The 23,203-nt window shown below is 41.8% G+C and overlaps 1 protein-coding gene across 2 annotated transcripts; it reads left to right on the top strand.

Annotated features, from left to right (window-relative positions):
- Nucleotides 1-1,239: 1,239 nt before the first annotated feature.
- KDF1 (keratinocyte differentiation factor 1) lies at nt 1,240-22,613 on the top strand. 2 transcript variants are annotated; one of them, XM_089686236.1, is made up of 4 exons: nt 1,240-1,499; nt 5,027-5,980; nt 6,116-6,190; nt 22,075-22,613. In XM_089686236.1, the coding sequence occupies exons 2-4, from the start codon at nt 5,044-5,046 to the stop codon at nt 22,155-22,157; spliced, it is 1,095 nt and encodes a 364-aa protein (XP_089542362.1). In that variant the 5' UTR covers nt 1,240-1,499; nt 5,027-5,043; the 3' UTR covers nt 22,158-22,613. The 2 variants fall into 2 exon arrangements, with proteins under 2 accessions (XP_089542362.1, XP_089542361.1); XM_089686235.1 differs by having other exon boundaries at nt 1,498-1,628.
- The last annotated feature ends 590 nt before the right edge of the window (nt 22,614-23,203 follow it).

Here is a 23,203-nt window from a genome sequence, read left to right as displayed (position 1 = left end):
TCAAGAACGTTCGGCTTTGAGGTAAAGGCGTGAGGTGCTGAAGTTGACTTACTAATGCTGGATTCATTGGCTGACACTGCTTCTGCCGGGGATGAGCTGCTGCAAGGACTCGGAGCTGACTTATGAGGCAGCCCTTGTGGAGCAGAGGCTGACCGTTTTGGAGACTGGCAAGGGGTCGACGAAAACCTAAGAAAAAGGCTAGAAGCATTAGCGGACTTCCAAAAAGAAGACCCATGGGAGGAAGGCACGGATTTGGCATCTTTGGTCTCAGTCTCTTTCGAAGACCTTGGATGGTTGAAGACCCTCTGGAGATTCCACAAGGCACTGCCCTGCACTATAGGCATGGTAGCAAAGAAACGTAGAAGCGATGGCAAGACTGGAAACGACACACAACACAGAGTCCTTGGTTAAAGGAGCTTTCCTGCAATGTGCAAGCTCTTGTTCCTGGTGATGTAATCTTTAACCGAGAACATCAGACATACCGAACATGCCACTCATGGACATGGTGAGCATACACAAGGCATTAGTAGGTCATATGCTGATGTTCCTCCAGGCATGACTTCACATCTGTCCTAAACGTCAGATGCAGACTGCTCTCCCCTGGCGATAAGAAGCTCAGTGCGGAGACTCGGTGTAGCAAGGCTTCTCCTCACATGCAGATTGATAAATGCTGCACCAGTCCCTTTCTCCTGAATACATACCATCCAACGTACAGATCACCCCAGCCGTAGATCTGCTTCATTCACCATTCGCCGTTCTGCAGATCTCTAGCAGCGACTTGACGTCACCGCTCGAAGATTGAGGGGGCAGTTAACCGGCTAAGCGCTAGAGGCCAAAACAAGAACGGCTCTAGCGCCAGTACAGGTGTTGTGCGGCGACCATTTTTCTGGAGACCAAAACTATTCCTAGCGAATACACCTGTCCAGTAGGTTTGTAGAAGGGGCCGCGAGACTGCTTTATCTTCTCTGTTGTCGCTAACGTGCTATATATGAGAATAGTAGACTACAAAATACAAACATAATACATTTATAAGTAGGGTTGCCACCTCATCCCTTTAAAACCGAACACAAATGAATTACACAGGTTCTGTGCCTGATTTAAAGTGATAATTAGAATCACTTAGTGCATTAAATCAGCCTCAGAACCTGTGTACTTCATGTATGTTCGGTTTTAGGGGGATGAGGTGGCAACCCTACTTATAAGACGGAGGATACAAGTTAAAGGGAGAATAAATTCAGTTGCCTCAGGTGCTTGGCGCCTAGGTTTTGTCCTTAGGTCGCCTCTTCAGTCTCCAGTGTGACAGAGAAAGGGCCTGGCTAGCTAAAGCGAAGCGGTGACGCAGACACGCAGGTGGGGGCGTGGTCGCGGCATACACACACACCTGGTGGACAGGTAGAGGCGGTGGTGGCCGGAAACGGAAATTGAAGCTCGCGAGAAACCCGGAAAATACCGGAACCGACCCCCCGGAGACTCTCGGGCTCTTTGTGAGGCTCCTCAATGTGAGTTTGGAGACGGCGCGATGTGGAAGTCTGGAGAGAGAGCGGGTGGGAGCAGGAGCTCGCCGGAGGGGGGGAGACGGCCAGGAGAGCTTAGCCACAACAACAGGGGAATGGTGAGGAGCCACCGAGGTGGGTGTCTGGAGCTACACGGGATATGTGCCTGTTCTGTTGCTGGGGGGTAGGGGGCGGTGTCACCGGGGAAGACTGAGCTGGGTATAGATGGCTTGGACGAACTAGGAGACTGTTCTGGGATGGGGCTAGAGCTCTATTAGTATTTATCAGAAGTTCTGGACAGGCACAAGGGCTGTGAATATCCACATCATGGACAGTTGTTATAATACAGGATGTATATAGCACCAACAGTTTGCTCTGCACTTTACAATATAAAGGGAGACAATACAGTTCAATACAAGAGGGTTAGGAGGGCCTGATCCTGGGAGCTTACAATCTAAGAAATGACACTGACTGCTTTTATTCAATGCAAGCCAACAGTTGTGGGTCAAGTAGCCCAAACTTTTTATTTTCAGTTCATCTGGCTAGAGCGGGGTAGGGATATCCCCTTGTTTTAGTCAATGTTGGCTGAGTTCCATTGCTAGGAATGCCACCTGACTGGTAAAAATGGAAGTTATTTTCAGTTATATTCAAGCCGAGCTTCCCTCCCAATTGTGGATTGCTTATGCCAGGCCCTCCCCATTCCTTTTAAAGGGTGGTTCATCTTTACCAAATAAACTGCCTAGGAAGATGCGTGGCATTCATAGATAAAAACAAACTGTGCAGATCGGATTTAAGTTGAACAATTTGCTATAGGTGAAGGCCATTTCTGTACCTTCCAACGCCTGACTGGAATATTCACTACTGCTCACCTCTACCATCAAATGTTGAGCTCAGAACTAGCGCATCAGGTGAGAGAGTATTTGAAGTGTTACTAAACCCAGGACTCTGCATTCACTATATCTGGTCTTCCACAGAACACAGAACTGCAATTATTTTAGCAAATATAAACTTCTAAATACCTTTTCTCATCAGCCGTATATAGGAGTCTTGTGACTTCTCTATCAGTGTCCGGCAGAGCATTGATTAAAACTGGCAGGAGGAGTTTTCATTCTCCCCTGATTGTCCTATGAGTCTGCAGGACCCCTGACTCTCTGTCTGGACAGTGCTGATTGGCCCTGAGCTGATCAAATGCACTCTCCTAGGAAAGAAAAAAAACTCTCTAGCAATATACACTAAATTGAACATTTGTGGCTTGCCTCCAGTAGAAGGATTGGGGACAGTAGAAGAAGAGGAGGATCAGAGAAGGGAAGATCAAAAAGCCTTTTTACACAATGTGGAGGATTAACCCCTTATGTTTCACAGTGAATTAAAAAAACCTAGCAATGCACACTAATCTAAAAACTCTAGCAATACACACCAAACTGAGCATTTGTAGCTTGCCCCCAGCAGATGGATTGGGGACAATAGAAGAAGGGGAGGATCAGAGAAGACAGGATCATACAGACTTTTTACACAAGGTGGAGGATTAACCCCTTAGGTTCCTCAGTGAGTATAACAACCATGCTTTACTGCATATACAGACTGAGTTTACTGTTGTGGGTTTAGTAACACTTTAAAAGGGTTTGAATCGGAGAAAGAGCTCACTCTTGTGATGGTAGAATTGAACAGCTGGGCCTCTCTTTGCAATATCCTGGGAATTTTCCCAGTCAGGCTTCATGAGCTATGTAAATGACCTACAGCTACTGCAAATACATTATTCCATTGTGGTCAGAGATGCCCAGTTTGTTTTTATCTAGAGAAGTCCCTTATTTGCATAGGCAGTTCTTTGGTAAAGGTGAACTATGCCCTTTTAATACATTTGGAAAGTATTTTTTCGAAGGTATCAAATGCCTTTTCAATAAGGTACTTGCTTCCACTTCCTTATTCTGCACCTATGCAAGGATGGCATCTGCTGAGGCTGTCTGCAGGCTCTTGGGGTACATCATATATCCCAGGAGGCTTTGGGATAGTCTCCTCCAACCCGTGCCTCTCGCACATGAACAGGAAATTTGAAGGAATGGAAAACTCTTCTCATGTGGATTTCTAACAGTGTGATTTTCGTTTGGGAAAGTTTGTTACTAAAACTCGCAAACAACATACTAACAGCTAAAATCAACAGTCACTATTCTGTACTCTTAGGGATCGTTCACACCATACTTGCTGAAAAACTGATGGAAATTGACATGTAGATTTTACTTGCAGAGACCTCAGTTTACATGCGCATTTAAATGAGTTTAAATACACATTGCAGATTCCTGTGCAGGAAAAAAAAAATCTGCACATGATACTAGTATTGTGGTGTGAACAGGGCACATAGAAAACAATTGATTTTATTGTGCTCTTGCAGAACGCGTGCAGAAAAACTGACGTCTCTGCACACTGGTGTGCACGATGCCTTACTCTTAGACCTCGCTGGTGTCTTTGATACAAATGACCACTCCATCCTTCTTTAAAAAAACAAAAAAAACTATTTCCTTGGTCTCTGTGACTGTACTCTCTGTTGGTTGTCATCTTGCCTATCTCACCGCACCTTCTTGTCACTTACAACTCTACTTCCTCTTCTCCTTTTCATTTTACTGTCAGAGTCCCCCAAGGTTTTGTCCTTGGACCTCTCTTATTCTCGATCTACAATTCCTCCCTTGGTCAAGTGATAGCATCCAACACCATTTCTATGCAAATGACACCCTAATCTATCTCTACCCATCAGCTCACCCCATCAGTTTCCTTCCTTACAAAAGTTTATACAAAAATCTACTAGAGTAAGGCCAGCATCATAGCTGGTTACCGAATCAAAGATGGTGGTGCGGGATCTAAGACAGTGCTGAAGATTTTGGATTGTACAAAGACAGCGCTGGACATCATCGGCTGGTAAGTACCTATTTTGTAAAAGTCAGCAGCTACAGTACTTTTAGCTGCTGACTTTTACTGTTTGGAGATCCAGCTGAAGTTCCTCATTAGTAGTAAGAAAATATGGCAGGTATTTTTGTACTAGAAAATGTGGCAACCCTACTCATTGGAGAGAGTTTAGTTCACTTCCTGTCCTGAAGATGCAACATAAGGGGTTCCTTATACTGCATCCATGTGCTATTGAGGAGGCGAAATGAGGTTTCAACTTGTAAATTGGCCGTAAATGCCTTCCAAACTCGCATCTTACACAGTTCTGACTTGTAACTCAGAGCTGCAGATATTGTGTTTACCATGAATCCAGTAGCTCAAGAATGCAACATTAGAGAGTTGTCACCAGAACATCTTACTCTGCTGGCAGCTGAAACATTTTAGATGTCCACAAGGAAAGGTAAAAACAGTGAGTCTTTCTAGCAGGGACACAGCCCTAACTTTGCTGTGGAAAACCAATAAAATGCTTGCACTTTAAAATGATGAGATGGCTCCATAGATAATAAACATAACCTTTACTGTATAATGGGTATGAATTATGAAAAACCGAATGCTTCCAATTGTAAAAACCTGACTATGTTTCTGACCTTTATTTCCAGGACTTATTCGTGAAGAAATGCCGCAACCCCAGCTCCAGCCAATGGCTATTCCTCGTACCCGGGGTTCCCCCCCAGCCCATCTTCCTGCTCAGCGTCACAGCTCCCCACCACAGATCTCAAGTGTTCCAAGTCCCAGACGCAGGAGTCCACCAGAAGACATCACTTTCATTTCAGGGTCTGCTGAAACACCACCAGAAGAGCAACCATGTTGCCCCCCGCTCTCCCGTGCCTGGTCAGCATACAAAGCTGTGCTCTGTTATGTGGTGTCCTGCAGTTGTTGCCCACAAAAGGACCCCGAGGTGTATCTTCCTTGTTCGGTAGAGGGTACAGACTGTCCGCCGGTGAATGGGCACCCTGCAAATAGCCCTCGTGTTACCCGTTTGGGTGAAAGGAAAACAAACCTTGGTAACAGTTTTAGTTACCCAGATCTTAAACTGATGGGGGTACCTGTGTATAACAGACAGCCTGGTGTCACAGATATAGAAACTGTAAAGGAGCCACCTGCCCCACTGCCACCACCAACGCTCCATAGTTCTTCTGGGGATTACTACTCATTGCGAGAGTCTGATCCAGAGCTGTCCAGGCTGAGCGGCTCCCTTTCCAATGCGGAGATTGATGTGCTCATCTGGCATAAACTAACTGAGTTGTTTAGTCTCCATCAGATTGATGAACTGGCAAGGTGTACATCCGATACAGTCTTCCTGGAGAAAAGCAGTAAAATCACAGAGTTAATCAGCAGTCTAACACAGGACTACCAACTAGAAGAGCAAGATGCTGAGTGTAGGCTCGTAAGAGGAATCATCCGCATCAGTACTCGCAAGGTCCGACAACGTGGAACCTCCACCCGCAATGGGGAAAAGGGTGGTGGACAACAGCATACCAGCCGCAGCGGAGGCAAAGCACCTGACAGTGGCAATGAAAGCATGCAAGAATCTGGACTTACTAGTCAGGATGGTGCGCATCTTTAAAGGGAAATTGGTGGGGTACTTGTTTTATGTAGAAGATACAGAATTAGACTCATTTTTGTTTCTTTTTTCCTCTACCTTTTTCTTTGCTATCTCTTCTGGTCTGCTGTATTTTCTCTTTCAGATCTGGATGTGAAGATTTCACAAGAAACCTCATCAGATCTCATGGCTCGAAATATGAGGAGATATAGCGCCCCAGGTAATTACCATGTTTTATTTTTTTAATGTTGTAAAGAAGAGTTTGAACCTATGTCAAATTGTTACTGCTGCCTGTACCCCTGGAGAGTGGCAGTTACAGCTTCCCCTTGTCTCTAAACACAGATTTCATTTTGGTATTGTGGGGATGGGTTAAATCCTCTATCAGATTTGTGTTTCTGTGTGTGATTCAGTTCAAGAGTTTTCCCTCAATTTCTTGTAGCAGCCACAGTGATCACTGGAAACTGGGAGGGAGAAAATATCTCTACACTAGGGATATAGAAGGCATTACAAATCTAACCCTTCCCTACTTCCAAAACAGGGGGGAGGTTTGCTGCAAATTGACGTTTAAGCATAATTTTTACACTCTTATGAAACAAAAAAATTGTGCTAAGAGGATGCCAACTTAAAGTGGTAACATTAAGTGTAAACAACACTAAAAAAATGCAAAAACGTGGTGTTTTATTGCGATATTAATAGATGTTTTGTTCTGGCCTATCCCATTACCACATTCTTTTGCCATAAAGTTGCTCCTTAGTTGCACTGTATTTAGGGCCCATTTACATTTTTGCATGTCATCATAAAGGCAGTCTACTTATTATGAATAGGCTGTTTTAACATGTGGCACAACAAATCCTTAAATTCACATGACCCAGTGACGCCAGACACAGCATGTGGGTTTGGTGCCACTGCATTGTTAAATACAAAAATATGAATATACCTTTTAGTGTATACCTGAGGGCAATATGGGGCTGCCATTACTAGAGTAAAATGTTTGTAGCTGCGGAAAAGTATTATTGACAAAACGTCAGAATTCCTTGCCCTTATACTTGTTCTGGGTAAATATTGAAGCCAGATAATCATCTTATGGCCAGGAAACTAGTGTTTCTAGAATGTAGCTCATATATTTCTACCTTGGCAGTTTTTCCTTTAGCAAGTATAGTTTTCTATAATTTGTAGGCTATTTTCATTCTTCCTGGATAATCCCAAACACTCTTCAATTGTTGTGTTTATTTTAAATGTTGGGAGACATCTGGTTGCTAAGGGTCAAAATAGGAGACAGCGCTTTCCTCAGAAACTTTAATAAATGAGGCTAAATCTGATTTGTGCCAGTCAGTTCTAAAAGCCAGAAGAAAGCTTGATATTCTTCCTCTGGCTCTGACTGAAACACAGCGGAGGGAATTCGATTTGTGCTGCTCTGTTTAGTTCACAGGGGTCTATGTGGAAAGGTCGACATTTCCTCTATGCCATTTTTCATAGAAATGTAATTTCCAACAGTTTTGCTTATTTTTTATAGCTGCTTTAGGCCATTTCTTTACATGGTTTTTAAATGTATTGTGCAACATGGCAATAGCCCAGTGGAATTTGTTAGAAACACATTTTTCTGGTTCTGGGCTGTAACTTAAGCCACTGTTATTCAGGGTTAGTCTTTTGTGTAAGGTGAGACGCTGGAATAGGTTTTGTGTATTTTTTCTTTTCTCTTCCAGATTTAGCTTCATTTTATTTTTTAAAATTTTTTTTTGTTTTCTTTCGGTCTACTTTTCAACATTTTACTACACTTTACATTACTATTTTCCTGTGCCAAGGAACAAGACAGAGGGGCAACAAGAGTCTAGGCAGGCCCCGTCATTAGGGGCCTTCATATTTGGGAGTATGAGGAGAGGATCAGATTAAACGCAGGTGATATACAAATACACATATCTTGATGACCCTGGCCCTACCTTAAAAAGTGGGCTGACAATTGTTGATGAATATGGACTGCATTTCCACTCTCTAACCTTCTTCACAGGTCCAATTCTGAATTACCTTGGTTCTTGCATTTACTTACTATTTCCAGACCCTGTCTACATACTATCTAAGGCAGCCTTTCTCAACCCCTTTAACACAGAGGAACCGTTTAAATAACATTCCTGTCTTAGGGAACCCCTGCTAGAAATAACTATCTACAACTCATGATACAATAGTGTGATGGTCAGTGAGAAGAATGTTCCTTTAACACTTGTGGTTATTGGGAAGAATTGCCCCCTTACAAATGTCTAATAAAAGATCAATGGTGTTAGTGGGGACTATTTTGAGAGGCAGAATTTGCTTACTGGTCAAGAAACCCCTAGCAATCTCTGGAGGAACCCTAGGGTTTCATGGAACCCTGGTTGAGATGCCCTGATCTAAGGGTTACAGGATACAGAAGAAGATCCCTAAAACACCCCAAGATAATATTTTTACCTAGGCCCTTTAAAGTAAGGGAGAAAGCTATAGATGAACTGTAGATTACCCCAAAAAGCAAATACAGTGCCTTGAAAAAGTATTCATACCCCTTGAAATGTTCCACATTTTGTCATGTTATAGCCAAAACCGTAAATTTATTTTATTGGGATTTTATGTGATAGACCAGTGGTTCTTAACCTGGGTTCGATCGAACCCCAGGGGTTCGGTGAGTCAGTCTCGCTGGTTCGGCGGAGGTGAAGACCCACACCCGACTCATATGATTCGTGATGACATGCCCCGCTTGTCCATCATTGGCTGCAGGTGGTCACGCAACATCGCTTAGCCCAGTGGTCGGCAAGCCGCGGCTCGCGAGCCACATGCGGCTCTTTACACGCTTTAATGCGGCTCTTGTGTGCCGGGCGCCCGCTCCCCTCCCTCCTCTCGGGCGGCAGGGACTCTGCAGCGTGATCCAAAAAAAAAAAACAGCCAGGGCAGCGCGCTCAAATGCACTGATTGGCCAGTCTCGCTGCCACTCACATCCTGATAGCCAGTGATTGGCTGTCAGGATGTGTGTAGTCGGGGCAGCGTGACAAACGTGAGAGGAGCTAGGCTCCTCTCACAGTCCGCCCTGAAGACCGGAACGGCGCGGGAATACGGCGAGAGGAACGCGCGGAGCAAAGGTAAGTGAATTGACACAGGGGGGACTTGGCTTACTACTTGCTACTTACTACTACTATATGAGGGATGAATTAATATGGGGGATGAATTACTATATGGGGGATGAATTACTATATGGGGGATGAATTACTATATGGGGGATGAATTACTATATGGGGGATGAATTACTATATAAGGGATGAATTACTATATGGGGGATGAATTACTATATGGGGGATGAATTACTATATGGGGGATGAATTACTATATAAGGGATGAATTACTATATAAGGGATGAATTACTCTAGGGGGGATGAATTACTATAGGGGGGATGAATTACTATAGGGGGGATGAATTACTATAGGGGGGATGAATTACTATAGGGGGGATGAATTACTATAGGGGGGATGAATTACTATATGGGGGATGAATTACTATATGGGGGATGAATTACTATAGGGGGGATGAATTACTATAGGGGGGATGAATTACTATAGGGGGGATGAATTACTATGGGGGATGAATTACTATAAAACAGTGGTTCTTAACCTGGGTTCGATCGAACCCCAGGGGTTCAGTGAGTCAGACTCGCGGGTTCGGCAGAGGTGAAGACCCACACCCGACTTATATGATTCGTGCAGTAAATATTCATTATTATGTTTTTGTGTGAAAATCATGTTTTAATGGTTTTGTTCTTTGTTCTTAACGGTTTTGTTCATTTTGTGCACCTATGTATAAATATATACCTATGTTTTGAATTTTAAAAATCATATTTTATTTTTCCAATTAAGAAGGGTTCGGTGAATGCGCATATGAAACTGGTGGGGTTCAGTACCTCCAACAAGGTTAAGAACCACTGTGATAGACCAACACAAAGTGGCACTTAATTGTGAAGTGGAAGGAAAATGAGAAATGGTGTTCAACATTTTTTACAAATCTGTGAAAAGTGTGGCGTACATTTGTATTCAGTCCTCCTGAGTTAATACTTTGTAGAGCCATCTTTCGCTGCAATTAACAGCTGCAAGTCTTTTTGGGGATGTCTCTACCAGCTTTGCACATCTAGAGTGACATTTTTGCCAATTCTTTTTTGCAAAATAGCTCAAGCTCTGTCTGATTGGATGGAGAGCAATTGTGAACAGCAATTTTCAAGACTTGCCACAGATTCTGAATTGGATTTAAGTCTGGACTTTGACTGGACTATTCTAACACATGAATATGCTTTGATCTAAAACATTCCATTGTAGCTCTGTCTGTATGTTTTGGGTCGTTGTGCTGCTGGAAGGTGAACCTCTGCCCCAGTCGCAAGTCTTTTGCAGTGTCTATCAGGTTTTCTTCCAAGATTGCCCTGTATTTGGCTTCATCCGTCTTCCCATCAACTCTGACCAGCTTTTCCGTCCCTGCTGAAGAAAAGAATCCCCACATGCTGCCACCACCATGTTTCACGGTGGGGATGGTGTGTTCAGGGTGATGTGCAGTGCTAGTTTTCCGCCACACATAGCATTTTGCTTTTAGGCCAAAAAGTTCAGTTTTGATCTCATCTGACCAGAGCACCTTCTTCCACATGTTTGCTGTGTCCCCCACATGGCTTTTCGCAAACTGCAAACAGGACTTCTTATGGCTTTTTTTCAACAATGGCTTTTTTTCTTGGCACTCTTCCATAAAGGCCAGATTGTGGAGTGCAGGACCAGTAGTTGTTCTGTGGACAGATTATCCCACCTGAGCTGTGGATCTCTGCAGCGTCTTCAGTTACCATGGGGGCTCTTGGCTGATTAATGCTTTCCTTGCCCGGCCTGTCAGTGTAGGTGGACGCCCATGTCTTGGTAGGTTTGCAGTTGCGCCATACTCTTTCCATTTTCGGATGATGGATTGAACAGTGCTCCATGAGATGTATATAATACAAATTTTTTTTTTTTATTATTATTAAATTAATCTAAGCGGGGTTTTTGGAACCATAGCAGTGTAGACAGCCTTTTATTTTTGCAGTAGGTGGATGAGTTTACCACAGGACTGTATGTGACTCTCAGCCCAGAAACATCAATCAGACTCCATTGCATATGCACATGACTCTTGATTATATAAAGAAAGTTAGACTACATAATGGGTTATTTATTGGTCTAAGAATCGGCAACCACTATATTGTACATCATAATTTAAACATTTAACGGAAATTGAAAAATTTCTGTTAGAGAAGTACTTTGAAACAAACCTGTTTTAAAGTTGGTGATCTTGATAGCCAGAAAACTAGCATTTCCAGTAGTAAGGCCACATACTGTATTTCTTTCATGGCAGGTTTCATTTTGCAAGGATGGTTTGCTTCTCTAATTTGTAGTCTATTTTCGTTCTGCTGGGAGATCTTCCCAAACAGACTTTTCGATTTTGTATTGTATTTATTTTACATGTTGGGAGAATGACAAAAAGGATCTGGTTGCAGAAGGTCAAAAAAGACTATCGAGGACAATGCTTTCCTCAGAGACTTTAATAAATGAGGCTAAACCACTATATTGAATAGAAAAAGGATTCAGCACTTAATATGCCTTTGTCACTTTTGGCTCCAAGGTCTGAGCTCTCACCTCCACATCACTCAGTAGACTAATAGAGAAGTTTGTATTGCAGCCTTGGAGAAAACAGTATTTTTGATGTTTTGCTATTAACCGCCTCCCGCCCACTATATAAAGAAATGGCGGGTGGTGGTTCTGAGAGGATATCCTATGATGTCCTCCCACTTTAACTGCTCGTGTGCAAGCCGATTGGTGGTGCGCTGTGTCGCTGGGACACAGCAGATCAGCGGAAAGAGCCGATGACGTCGGCTCTGTCGTGATCAGCTGTGTCCAATCACAGCTGATCACATGTAAATAAGGAAATGCCAGTTATCAGCATTTCTTTCCTCACGAGCTGTCATGCTGACAGCTCATGAAGAGAGGAGAGCTGGTAATCCGCATTCCTCAGAGGGGACATGTGCACTTATGATCAGTGTAAGCCCATCAATGCCACCTGTCAGTGCCTACCAGTGCACATCAATGCCACATATCAGTGCCCATCTGAGCTGCCTTTCAGTGCCACCTCTCAGTGCCATGAGTGCTGCCTTTCAGTGCTTATCAGTGATGCCAGTCAGTGCCCATCAGTTCCACCTACCAGTACCTCCTCATCAGTGCCCATCACTGCAGTCTCATTAGCGCACATCAGTGAAAGAGAATCACTTATTTACAAAATTTTATAACAGAAACTAAAACTTTTTTTTTTCAAAATTTTGTTTTGCAAAATAATAAAAAAATCCAGTGGTGATTAAATACCACCAAAAGAAAGCTCCATCTGTCTCAAAAAAATGATAAAAACTTCATATGAGTACAGTGTTGCATGACCACACAATTGTCATTCAAAGTGCGACAGCGCTGAAAGCTGAAAATTGCCCTAGGCAGGAAGGGGGTGGTTATACATGTCCAGTAAAAAAAAATTACATTTTGTCATAAATTTAGGCCAAAATGTGACGTCTTTGCAAAAAAAAAAAAAATCCCAATACGTGTAAATTAATTTGGTTTACGTGAAAGTTATAGCGTTTACAAATGGCAGTATAGATACTGGTATTTTTTATTTTCTACTAGTAATGGCGGCAATCAGTAAATGCGGCAGACATTCTGACACTGGAGGGAACTGACTTGGTGTCACTGACAATCCCCAGTGACACCAATACAGTGATCAGTGCTAATAAAAAGCACTGACACTGTACTAATGGCACTGGGCAGGAAGTGGTTAACATGAGTGGAGATCAAATGGTTAACTATGCAAGGAGTGTTGTACTAGGAGGCCATGTCAGTGTGCTTCACTGTAAGTTAATAAACAAAACCATCGTCCTCCCCGTCGGAGACGCTCGGTAATCACCAGGTGCCGGTGGGTAATCACCGGCAGGGACGTGGTGATTGACTGTGTATGTGTGTATATATATATGTGTATGTGTGGGTTTTTTTTTTTTGCACATCCGTGCCACCCTGTTGCAGTATTTCTGCTATAGGGCAGTTGGGAAGCGGTTAATGAACAGCTATGACCATCTGTATTGCCATCTCTAAAAGGCTTATAATTGCTTTTCTGATGGAGCCACTGTTGATGCTTTCCAACTGGGTAAAGGAATAAAGTGAAATGTGTAAAAAAATGCAAAAATTATGACGTGCCAACAAATATGTGCTTAAACGCCATTAGGATTGCACATATTTAATTTCTTCTTTAATATTAAAGGCAATTTTCTTTCTAAAAAACAAACATGTTAGTACCTGCTCTGTGCTCGTGGCCCCGCTCTCCTGCCAAGTGCCCCCACAGCAAGCAGCTTGCTATTGCGGCATCTAAAGAGGCTCCCTCTCGAGCTGCTGCTCTGTGTCCATCCACACACAGATCTGCAACTCTGTCCTGCCCCCTCTCTCCTCATTGGATCCTGGCTGTGATTGACAGCAGCGGGAGCCATTGGAGCTCAGGTAAATATTAGGGGGGCAGTGGGGAAGAAACACAGATGGTTCTTTACCTTCATGCATAGAATGCATGAAGGTAAAAGACATTCAGCCTTTACAACCACTTTAAGTTAGGAACTGGCAGGCCTTCTGCATCCCAGCTGCTATTGCTCAGCCTCCAGGTAGCATACTCAGACTAGGAGCATTGCATTGAAGGCAGGTGTATGGATTATGGAAACTATTAGCATCTAATGGTGTCTTAATTTGTGACAATTTTTCCAATTCAAGTTTTTTGTAAGAAGTTGTAAATACAGTTGACCCAGAGTGTTTGGAATTTTTCAGGTTACTAGATATAACTGTTGTTTTCTGCTTAAATCACATTAGTGCTAGCAAAACTTAAAGATTCTTCCTCTCTTTGTCCTGTTTACCATTATCATTGAAAGTGAAAGAAACCCAAAATTTTGGGTTGTCCCCAGAAGTAATAGAGGGGAAATTTTTAAATGGGGACACTAGTTCTGGTGACCTGGGGGGGCCCAAGGAATTCCTTTTTAATTTTCTGAGATTTCTCACTTTCTGTTTTGGCTATGGGACAGGAAGTAAAGGTTTAACTCCCCAATGGGACACAGATGACAAAAAAAAAAATAATCTGACAGAGGTTGTAACCTTCTCTTACTCTATCCAAAATAGGGGGGAAAAAAGTTTTGCCTATACTGTAGCTTTTCTTTAAAGCTGTTCACTAATATTTGTATGCTTGTTAAACTACATGTATTACATAATACAGTTTGAAGGGTTTTTTTCATGCTGTTTGTCATTACATTAGGACACTACTACCAATGGAAAAATAATAGTTGGCTATGTTTTTATTTTGGTGGTGTTAATGTAGAAATGTATCCTTTTTTTAGAATTTTATTTCATTAATGTTTGCAAACATGCTTTATAATATGTTCATGCTGTATTGATCTACAATCATGTACTTTCTTTTTCTCCCCCCCTTCGCCCAAGAATCACTTGGACATATGCCCCTTGTAAGTTCTCTGTGATGCCCGCTATATAAAGTAACAGGTGACATATTGTAACATATGCACAAAATCGAGCACATGGTGATAGTAAATAATTGTTGCACTAGAGTTTACCTCTCTGATGGTGTTTCTTGTAGGACATTCCTGTTAGTCACCGGGTGATGTGGGGTTAAGTTGCTTTTTGTCTGAACTCGAATAGTATTGGTTTTCTAGTTAAAATAGATGTAAAATGAGATTGCATATTAGTTGGTCTCAACTAAAATATCTAAAGGAGAGAAATTCTTTTCTTTTAATCAGTCTGGTTCATTTACTAGAAAAAGGGATCAGCAGATATCTGTTTACTGTAAGAAAATATTTTTTCTTTCCTCTACTGGCTGTTAATTAGGATCACCGTGTTTTAGGATTTCAGTCTGTCAGTCTCAGAAGTATGCCATTTACCTTTTTGAAGCGGAGTTCCACTCACCCTGTCAAAAAAATAAGTCAGCAGCTACAAAAACTGTAGCTGCTGACTTTTAAAAAACAGCAACTTACCTGTCCCCCGGTCCCGTGGTGTGTCACACACAGCCAGTTTCACCAGCCATCCTATATTCCAGGAGGCCGGCATCTTCAATGTGGGCACCCGGCTGTGATAGCTTGTGGCTTCACAGCCGGGTACCCACTGTGCATGCGCGAGTAGCGCTGCGCTTCATGAATGGTCCTGTAGTCTTCTGGGACCTGTCACGTGTCCCAAAAAACTACAGGGAGGGAGGACACCTTCCGTTTCCGTTCGCCTAGGCGATCGGACTGGAAGTGGGAGCAGGTACCTGTCATTCGAGTACCCACTCCCCCCGCCCCCCAAAGGTGCCAATCCTTAATGGGGAGCGGTCCTTAAAGCGGAACTTCCCCTTTTGGGTGGAGCTGCGCTTTAAAGTGTTACTAAACCCACATCAGTAAAATCAGTCTGTATATATGCAATAAAGCATGCTTGTTCTACTCACTGCGGAACCAGAGGGGGTTAATCCTCTGCATTATGTAAAAAGGCTGGTTTATCCTGTCTTCTCTGATCCTCCCCTTCTACTGCTGATAATACAGAGCTCTAGTAGTCACTCTGCACATGATCAGTTTAGTGTGTATTGCTAGAGTTGTTTTTGTTTTTTTTCTTTGGGAGAGTGCATGTGATCAGCACAGGGCCAATCAGCACTGTCCAGACAGAGGGTTAGGGGTTATGCATCCTCATAGGACAGTCAGAGCAGAATTAAAACTCCTACAAACGGTAACCAATTCTCAGCTGGACACCGATAGAATTCACAAGACTCCTATATCGTGCTGATGAGAAAATGTATTTAGCAGTTTATATTTACTAAAATAATTGCATTTCCAGTGTGTACTGTGGAAGACCAGATATCGTGATTGCAGGGTCCTGGGTTTAGTAACACTTAAAGATGCTACACTCAAGTGTGAATCTAGCCTTAAAGTGTTTTTCACGCTTTTGTGTGTTTTTCATACAACGTTTTTCAGGCATCATTTGTTACTAGGTTTTTCAGCTTTGCCGTCCGCTTTTTTTTTTTTGTATTATTCATTATCTTTTTGTTAGGGAAAGAGGTTAGAGCTAAGGTTAGGATTAGGGTTAATATTTTATTTTTGTCTTATTTATTTTTTGTTAGGGTGTTCATAATTATAATAACACTAATAAATAGATACATGTAAAAATAATCATAAATGAATAATATATAAAGCTCATCCCTAAATCTTTTTCCTGTTTTGTGTCCAATTTCCTAATCTCTTGAGGAGGGACACCAAAATTAAAGCTGATAGAAGTTCTACCATTTGTTTGCTCCATAAATAACTAAAAAGCACACAACCATGTTCAGTCCAGTTGTCTAGTTATCTGGTGCGCAGGGAAAAACTGTGAAATATCTGAGAAACAAACCGCAAGTGTGAAAAAATTATAACCATCTAAACCTTAACTTCTTGACGCCAGTTGTACGCAAATATGTGACCACTCGGTGGGCTTTAATGCCGAGCTGCTGCATATATTCAGCCCTTTTAAAACAACTGTACTTTGAGTGGGCTTCTTGCACGGTAAGCTTACTTGTGATCACAGCTGTCACATGACCTGAATGCCCGCCTCCCAGCTTTTCAAGCTCTTAAAGGGCCTGGAGGCAGTCAGCACAAAGGGGTTAAGGAAACTTGTACCCTAGAATTATGACCTCTTCTTGAAAATGCTAATCCTTTGCTTTTATGCTGATCCAATAGCTTTCTTTTTCACTGACTTGGAACATGTATACAGATTAGGGGTTCTTGCTTTACTAATCTGCATACTTCTTCCAGGTCAGGGTCTCTAAGTATGAAAACCAGAGATGGTTTGGCAACTAACTAGATTGAGGTCAGCAATGGCAGCCTCTGCATTCCTCTTGGGACAGGTTTCCTTTGAGCACAAACATCATAGAAAATTAAATGGGTGGATTTTTAACTATTTTTGGACAGAGAAAAATCTAAGACAAATGTATGACTTGCAGGTGATTTCACATTGAAGTCCATGGAAGTCATGCAGCACATAAATGGCCCAAAAGTGGTGAAAAAGTGTGTGTTTGTTTTTTTTTTTTTGCAGAGTCTCGGGGCAGCACCCATTAATATATTTTCACTTGACCTGTGATTTTACATGTTGCTGGAATATTACTCTTGTGTGAACCAGAGCTTGGAGGTCTCTTTCTGCTTGTTTTTGTTCTGTTTTCCTGAAACAGTAGTTCAATAATAATTACGGTTTAGTGCGTTTTGAGATGTAGAGTCATGGTTATCTACAATATAAATGTGTGAAATGGGGCATTTTATTTTTAACATAAAAAATGTACAAAATAGGCTGTTCTAATTCTGGTAGTGTTTGCTGGGCTGCAACGTCTACCTGGTAATAATTTTATTTAAATAAATTGGAACTACACTGCCCAGCCCCCCAGTTTTTGACAGGTACCCGCTTCTGGTTCAGTTCTCTGCAGCGAAGTGAGCCAGAAGTTTGGCCCCCTACTTCCTTCACAGGCCCCAGAAGACTGTTTTTCAACGATATCTGCACCATTTCACATCAGGTTTGTTTACAGCTCAAGCTGTCTCTGTGCCTCACATGAGACCAGGCAATGTTTTTCCAATCTTCTATTGTCTCATTTTGGTGAGCCTGTGCGAATTGTAGCCTCCGTTCTTAGCTGTTAGGAGTGGCACCCAGTGTGGTCTGCTGCTGCTGTAGCCCATCTGCTTCAAGGGTCAACATGCTGTGTGTTCAGAGATGGTAGTCTGCATACCTTGGTTGTAACGAATGGTTATTTGAGTTACTGTTGCCTTTCATCTCGATCTAATCTGGATATTTTCTCTTTTTCGGGCCATTTTTTGTAAGTCCTAGAAATGGTTGTGCATGAAAATCTCAGTAGATCAGCAGTGTTTTAAATACTCCAACTAACCCATCTGGCACCAACAACCATTCAAAGTCGCTTTAAATCCCCTTTCTTCCCCATTCTGATGCTCAATTTGACCTTCAGCAAGTTGCCTTGACCATGTGTAGATGCCTAAATGCATTGCGCTGCTGCAATGTGATTGGCTGATTAGCAATTTACCTTACCAAGCAATTGAACAGGTGTATCTAAAAAGTGGCCGGCCTGTGTATTTGAAACCATTTTGAAGAATGACTAAAAAATTTTAAGTGTAAAATAACTTAAAATTAATTTAAAAAAAATTCTACATTTTTAGCACCTCAAAATTTCCTATTAACACTTTCCTGCCCAGCCTATAGCAGATTGACGGCTGGGCGGGATGTTCCTCCTTCTGAGTGGGCGTCCTATGACATCCTCTCAGAAGGTGCTGTGTTCTGCCACTGGCTGTGTCCACCAGACACAGCCAATGACTTATCACTACACCGGCCTGCTGCCAGTGTCTGTAGCGCTGTGACCAATCATAACAGATCACATGACAATTGTTAACAATGGATGGCTTCCTTTCATCCTGATTGGTCACAGCAATCAAATGGTAACAGGGCCAATCACAGCCCATCTGTACCATGTGATTAGCTTTTGCCAATTACAACTAATCACAAAAATAGACACTGAATGAATCATTTTCATTCGTTAAAAATGGTTTCTTATATCAATGAAATTCATTGATATAAGCAATATATCAATATAAATATATAATATATAAAAAAAATCCTGATCACCTCCCTAGAGTTACTATGTAACTGTGGTATGTAACTGTTGTGACACTGTATTGTTCTGGTAACAGTGTGTTTAAAAATAATTGTAGCAAGTTTAATTAAAAATTATTTAGGTTTTTTTTTTTTTCCATACTGTCACCAGTCAGTGTCCCTGATCACCGCCACACCAGTTATATAATAACGCTGTACTGGACTGGTAACAATAGGTTTTTAAAAAAAAAAAAATTCTGAATTTTTTTTTTCTTAATTCCTAATTTTCCCCAAAATTTTGACAATAATTACAACTTCAAAAAACTCACCATGCCTCTTACTAATTACCTTGGACTGTCTATTTGCCAAAAAGGGGGTCATTTGGGGGTATATGTACTTTCATATATACAAGTGTACCTCGGTTTACAAATGCTTTGGTTAACGTAATTTTCGGTTTACGAAGGAAAATCCATTGAAAATAATGCCTCGGTTTACAAATTTTTTATGAATTTTTTTTCGCAATACGAAGTGTATGTCGGTGCCGATTTTTAAATGCAATTGTCTGCTTTTTTTTTTTTTTTCTTCTGTATAGCTCACAGAATTGGCTGTCACTTTCCCCAGAGTTAAAGGAAACTTTGTTTCTGTTAGGAAATTAAAAGGAAACATTGTTTCTTTTAACTGGGGGAAATAAACTAAAAGGAAACTTTCTTTCTTTTAGCTGGGGGGGAAAGTGACAACTGAATATAAGCTATAGTGAAGAAACGAAAAGCGGTAATTTCCATTTAAAAACCGGCACCATAATAAATAAAAAATGGCATGGGGTCTGGTATGGATTTTGAGGGGAACTCCCATGCCAAAATTAAGATAAAAAAAAATGGCATGGGGGTCCCCCCCAAAATCCATGCAAGACCCTTATCCGAGCATGCAGCCCAGCAGGTCAGGAAAGGGGAGGGACAAGCGAGCAGCCTCCTCCTGAACCATACAGGGCCACATGACCTCAACATGGGGGGGGTGCTTTTGGGAGCAAGGCACCCCCTCCTCAAAAGCACCTTGTCCCCATGATGATGCGGACAAGGGCTTCTTCCCTACAACCCTGGTGGTTGTGGGGGTCTGCGGGCAGGGGGCTTATCGGAATCTGGAAGCCCCCCTTTAACAAGATCCTGCCACCCCCCCCCCCCCCCCCATGTACCCATGTGAATGAGTATGGGGTACATGGTCCATGGTACATGGAAGAAACAAAAAGTGTAGTGTGAAAAAAGACAGGACACGGTCTTTGACAAGTCTTTTATTAACCGAAAAGAATGGCCCCCACAGTAGATCCAACGTCAATCGCAATGTCCGCCACGGCTGACCTGAAAAAAGAATTAAAAAAAGCTCCGCTCCCAACGATGGCCTCCGGCCGTCTGCCTGCTCCGGTGGTTTGACAGTTCTTAAATATGTAAGAAGCGGGGTCACCCAGTGACATCACGCATGTGATCCCACCCCATGTGACATCAACATGGGGACACGGTGCACAACCCTACCCCATGTTGAGGGCATGCTGCCTGGTGTGGTTCAGAAGGGGGGTCACCGCTCATCCCCCCCCCCCACCTTTTCCTGACCTGCTGGGCTGCATGCTCGGATAACGGTCTGGTATGGATTTTGGTGGGGGGGGGGGGCCCCCAAGCCGCCTTTTTTTTCTTTTTTTTGCGTGGGAGTTCCCCTCAAAATCCATACAAGACTCGAATGGCTTGGTATGGATGGGAGAGGGGACCCCACGCTGTTTATTTGTTTAATTGCCGGCAGTTCTTACATTCAGCTGTCAGTGGGGAACCCAGCTGACGGCTGAACCATTACCACATGGTTGTCACTACTAAAATAACTTATGTGGTTTTTTAGTAGCATTTACTTTTTTCTGACCTCGGGAATGGATTAATTGGTTTTCAATGCATTCTTAAGGGAAGTAACATTTCAGTTTACGAGTTTTTCGCTATTTTTCTTTTTTTTTTTTCTTTTTTAGTTTAGCCAAAAATAAACTCAGTGGTGATTAAATAACATCAAATGAAAGCTCTATTGGTGTGGGGAAAAAAAATTTCTTATGTGTACATGATCAAGCTGAAAATTGGTCTGGACAGGAAGGGGGTAAAAGTGCCCGGTATTGAAGTGGTTAACAGTGTACACAATAAGACTTCTATGTCCATGAAATGGTTATTGTCAACTACAACTTGGGCCAGGTTCAAACCTATGCAGTTTGTGTTTTGATCTGTTTCTGCAGTGCTTTTTGAGGTGCATTTTGCTGCACCCGTTTCTAATGTGTTTTTATGGGGGTTTTTTGGCAAACTTATTGCTGGGCAGATTAAGCAAAATGCTTCAGATACACACTACATGCATTTCTGCAGCTTCTCTATTTAAGTCTATTGAACCAAAATGTACAGTTTTGCATTTAAAAAAAGTCCCTGACCCTTTCCAAAAATTGCATTGGTTAAAACCGTGGAGATGTGAACCTCACCCATAGGAAATCATGCTGAATGGACTGTAGTATATTTCTAAATAGATGAATATTAATAAATAGTGAAAAAACTGTGCTAAATATGTGAAAAGTGATATATACCACTAATGAATATATATACATGAATGTGTGTAAACACAAATATATAAACAAACTTGCACTTTAAAATTATTGAATATAACATGAGTGTTTATTCATGTAGTGCATTTCTGCATACCGCAAAATGCTTGGGTGTGAACCTAACCTTACTGATTGCTTAATTATTTTCTGGAAACTTGGGATTAAATGACCACTGTACAGGAGTGGGTTAAAGCTGAATTCCAGGCAAACGGCTAAATACAAAGTTGCAATACATATAGAGTACTTTTCTACCTTCCAAAGGATGTTTATTTCTGTCCATCCAGTCCTGAGGCTGCGTACCTCTGCCTGGCAGGGAAGGAATCCTTCACTTACATGTTCTCCTTTCACGGACCACTTACATTATAGGTGTGTGGTGAGAAACTGTAGACTGATGAGCTCAACTCTGTCACTGCACCATCATCCTATTGGCAGATTTCTTGCACTGCAACACACCTGATTGGCTCATTGCGCTACTCCCCCCCTTCCCAAGTGAAAGCTTGGCTGTACAAACCGTACAGGAGTGATACCAATTCACATTCAGGTACTTTCACTGCTTGTTAAAAAAACAAATGATTACAGGGATGCATTGATTTGAAAAATTTTTTTATTCACCTGGAGTTCAGCTATAGCACACAGACACTCCAATCCTGTAACAAAAATTGCAATGAAACACTATTTTTTCCAACTGCCTTGAAACTCAGAATATTTTGCATAACACTAGCATTGTTTGTGGCTGGTCCTGCCAAATTGTAAAACCTTTAATTCCTTATGGGGGTCGTACGAATGTCTGATAGGATACTTATTACTATCTCTATTCTTTGCAGGATCTCCCTTCCAGAAAGATGACTCGCTACCAGATACAGAGACTGACTCCTCAGGTACTCCTCTGCTCAAAGTTTATTGTTAATATCTTGGAAAGAATCATGCTGCAGAATCTTCTGTTCATTGGGTGGAGATGAATGTCGTGGTTTTCTTCTGGATTAACCATTGGAGTATTTTACCACTGAACAATCTATTTTACACATTCAATACTGTTGGATACTTCTGGGGAAGAACTTTTCAGCCTTTTGCAATATTGATGTTGGGGATTATGCATGAACGATGTATCCTTTTCAGACTCCAGGGTTGGAACTTGTACTATATGTCATTTAAATGGTGATCATTTTTAAAATGTCATTTGTTCACTTGGACATTTTGTAGGTCTTTCTTCAGTGCTTTATGTTGCTTTATTTTCCTACCATGTTACATGAAAATGTGTTGGCTGTTTAAATGTTGTGACTGATTTACACTTGTAGATAAATGATATAAATATGTAATTAGGTGACCCAGCCTCTAAAATACAAAATGTGATGGGATAAAGCGAGTTTGAAGTGTGGCTGTGCTTGTTTGTAATCAATGTGTGGTCCATGTATCTTATTAGAAAGCTAAAAGCACATGCACCCTGTAATCTGCCTGTACTTGTGTAGCAAGGTTTTTTTTTTTTTTTTATCTACTGGTGAAAAAAATAAAATAAAAATTTAGGGTACACATATGACCACCAGGATGGATAGGTGGATATACAGTGCTCAGCATAAATATGTACACCCCTTTTTGAAAAGTAAGATTTTAATCAATATGTCAATGAATCCAGGGAGCATTTCCAAAATTTTGCCAAAACTGAGTTTTATAAAACATCTGTTTTAGCTTATTACAATAAAGTAAGAATAAGTAACTTAGATTACACAATCTTCAGTTTTACTCAAATTAATTGATGCAAAAATGAAGACACCCCACAACAAAAACTACTCCATCTATTATTTTGTATGACCTCCATGATTTGTAAGGACAGCACCAAGTCTTCTAGACATGGAATGAACAAGTTGGTGGCATATTGCAACATCTTTTTCTTCAAGAAATGTCCTCTTTTAGATCCTGATAGCTGGATGGAGAGTGATGCTCAACTTGTCTCTTCAG

This window comes from Staurois parvus, unplaced genomic scaffold (genome assembly GCF_062004578.1).
Source record: "Staurois parvus isolate SC_StPar_1 unplaced genomic scaffold, SC_StPar_1.0 ptg000394l, whole genome shotgun sequence".
NCBI lineage: Eukaryota > Metazoa > Chordata > Amphibia > Anura > Ranidae > Staurois > Staurois parvus.
This window is presented reverse-complemented; position numbering and strand designations above follow the sequence as displayed.

Excerpts from the sequence above, each read along its gene's own strand:
- KDF1 (XM_089686235.1), top strand. The coding sequence starts at position 1,520 with ATGTGGAAGTCTGGAGAGAGAGCGGGTGGGAGCAGGAGCTCGCCGGAG. Across the intron at positions 1,629-5,026 it reads AATGGTGAGGAGCCACCGAG|GACTTATTCGTGAAGAAATG; the intron begins GTGGGTGTCTGG and ends CTTTATTTCCAG. Across the intron at positions 6,191-22,074 it reads GAGGAGATATAGCGCCCCAG|GATCTCCCTTCCAGAAAGAT; the intron begins GTAATTACCATG and ends TATTCTTTGCAG.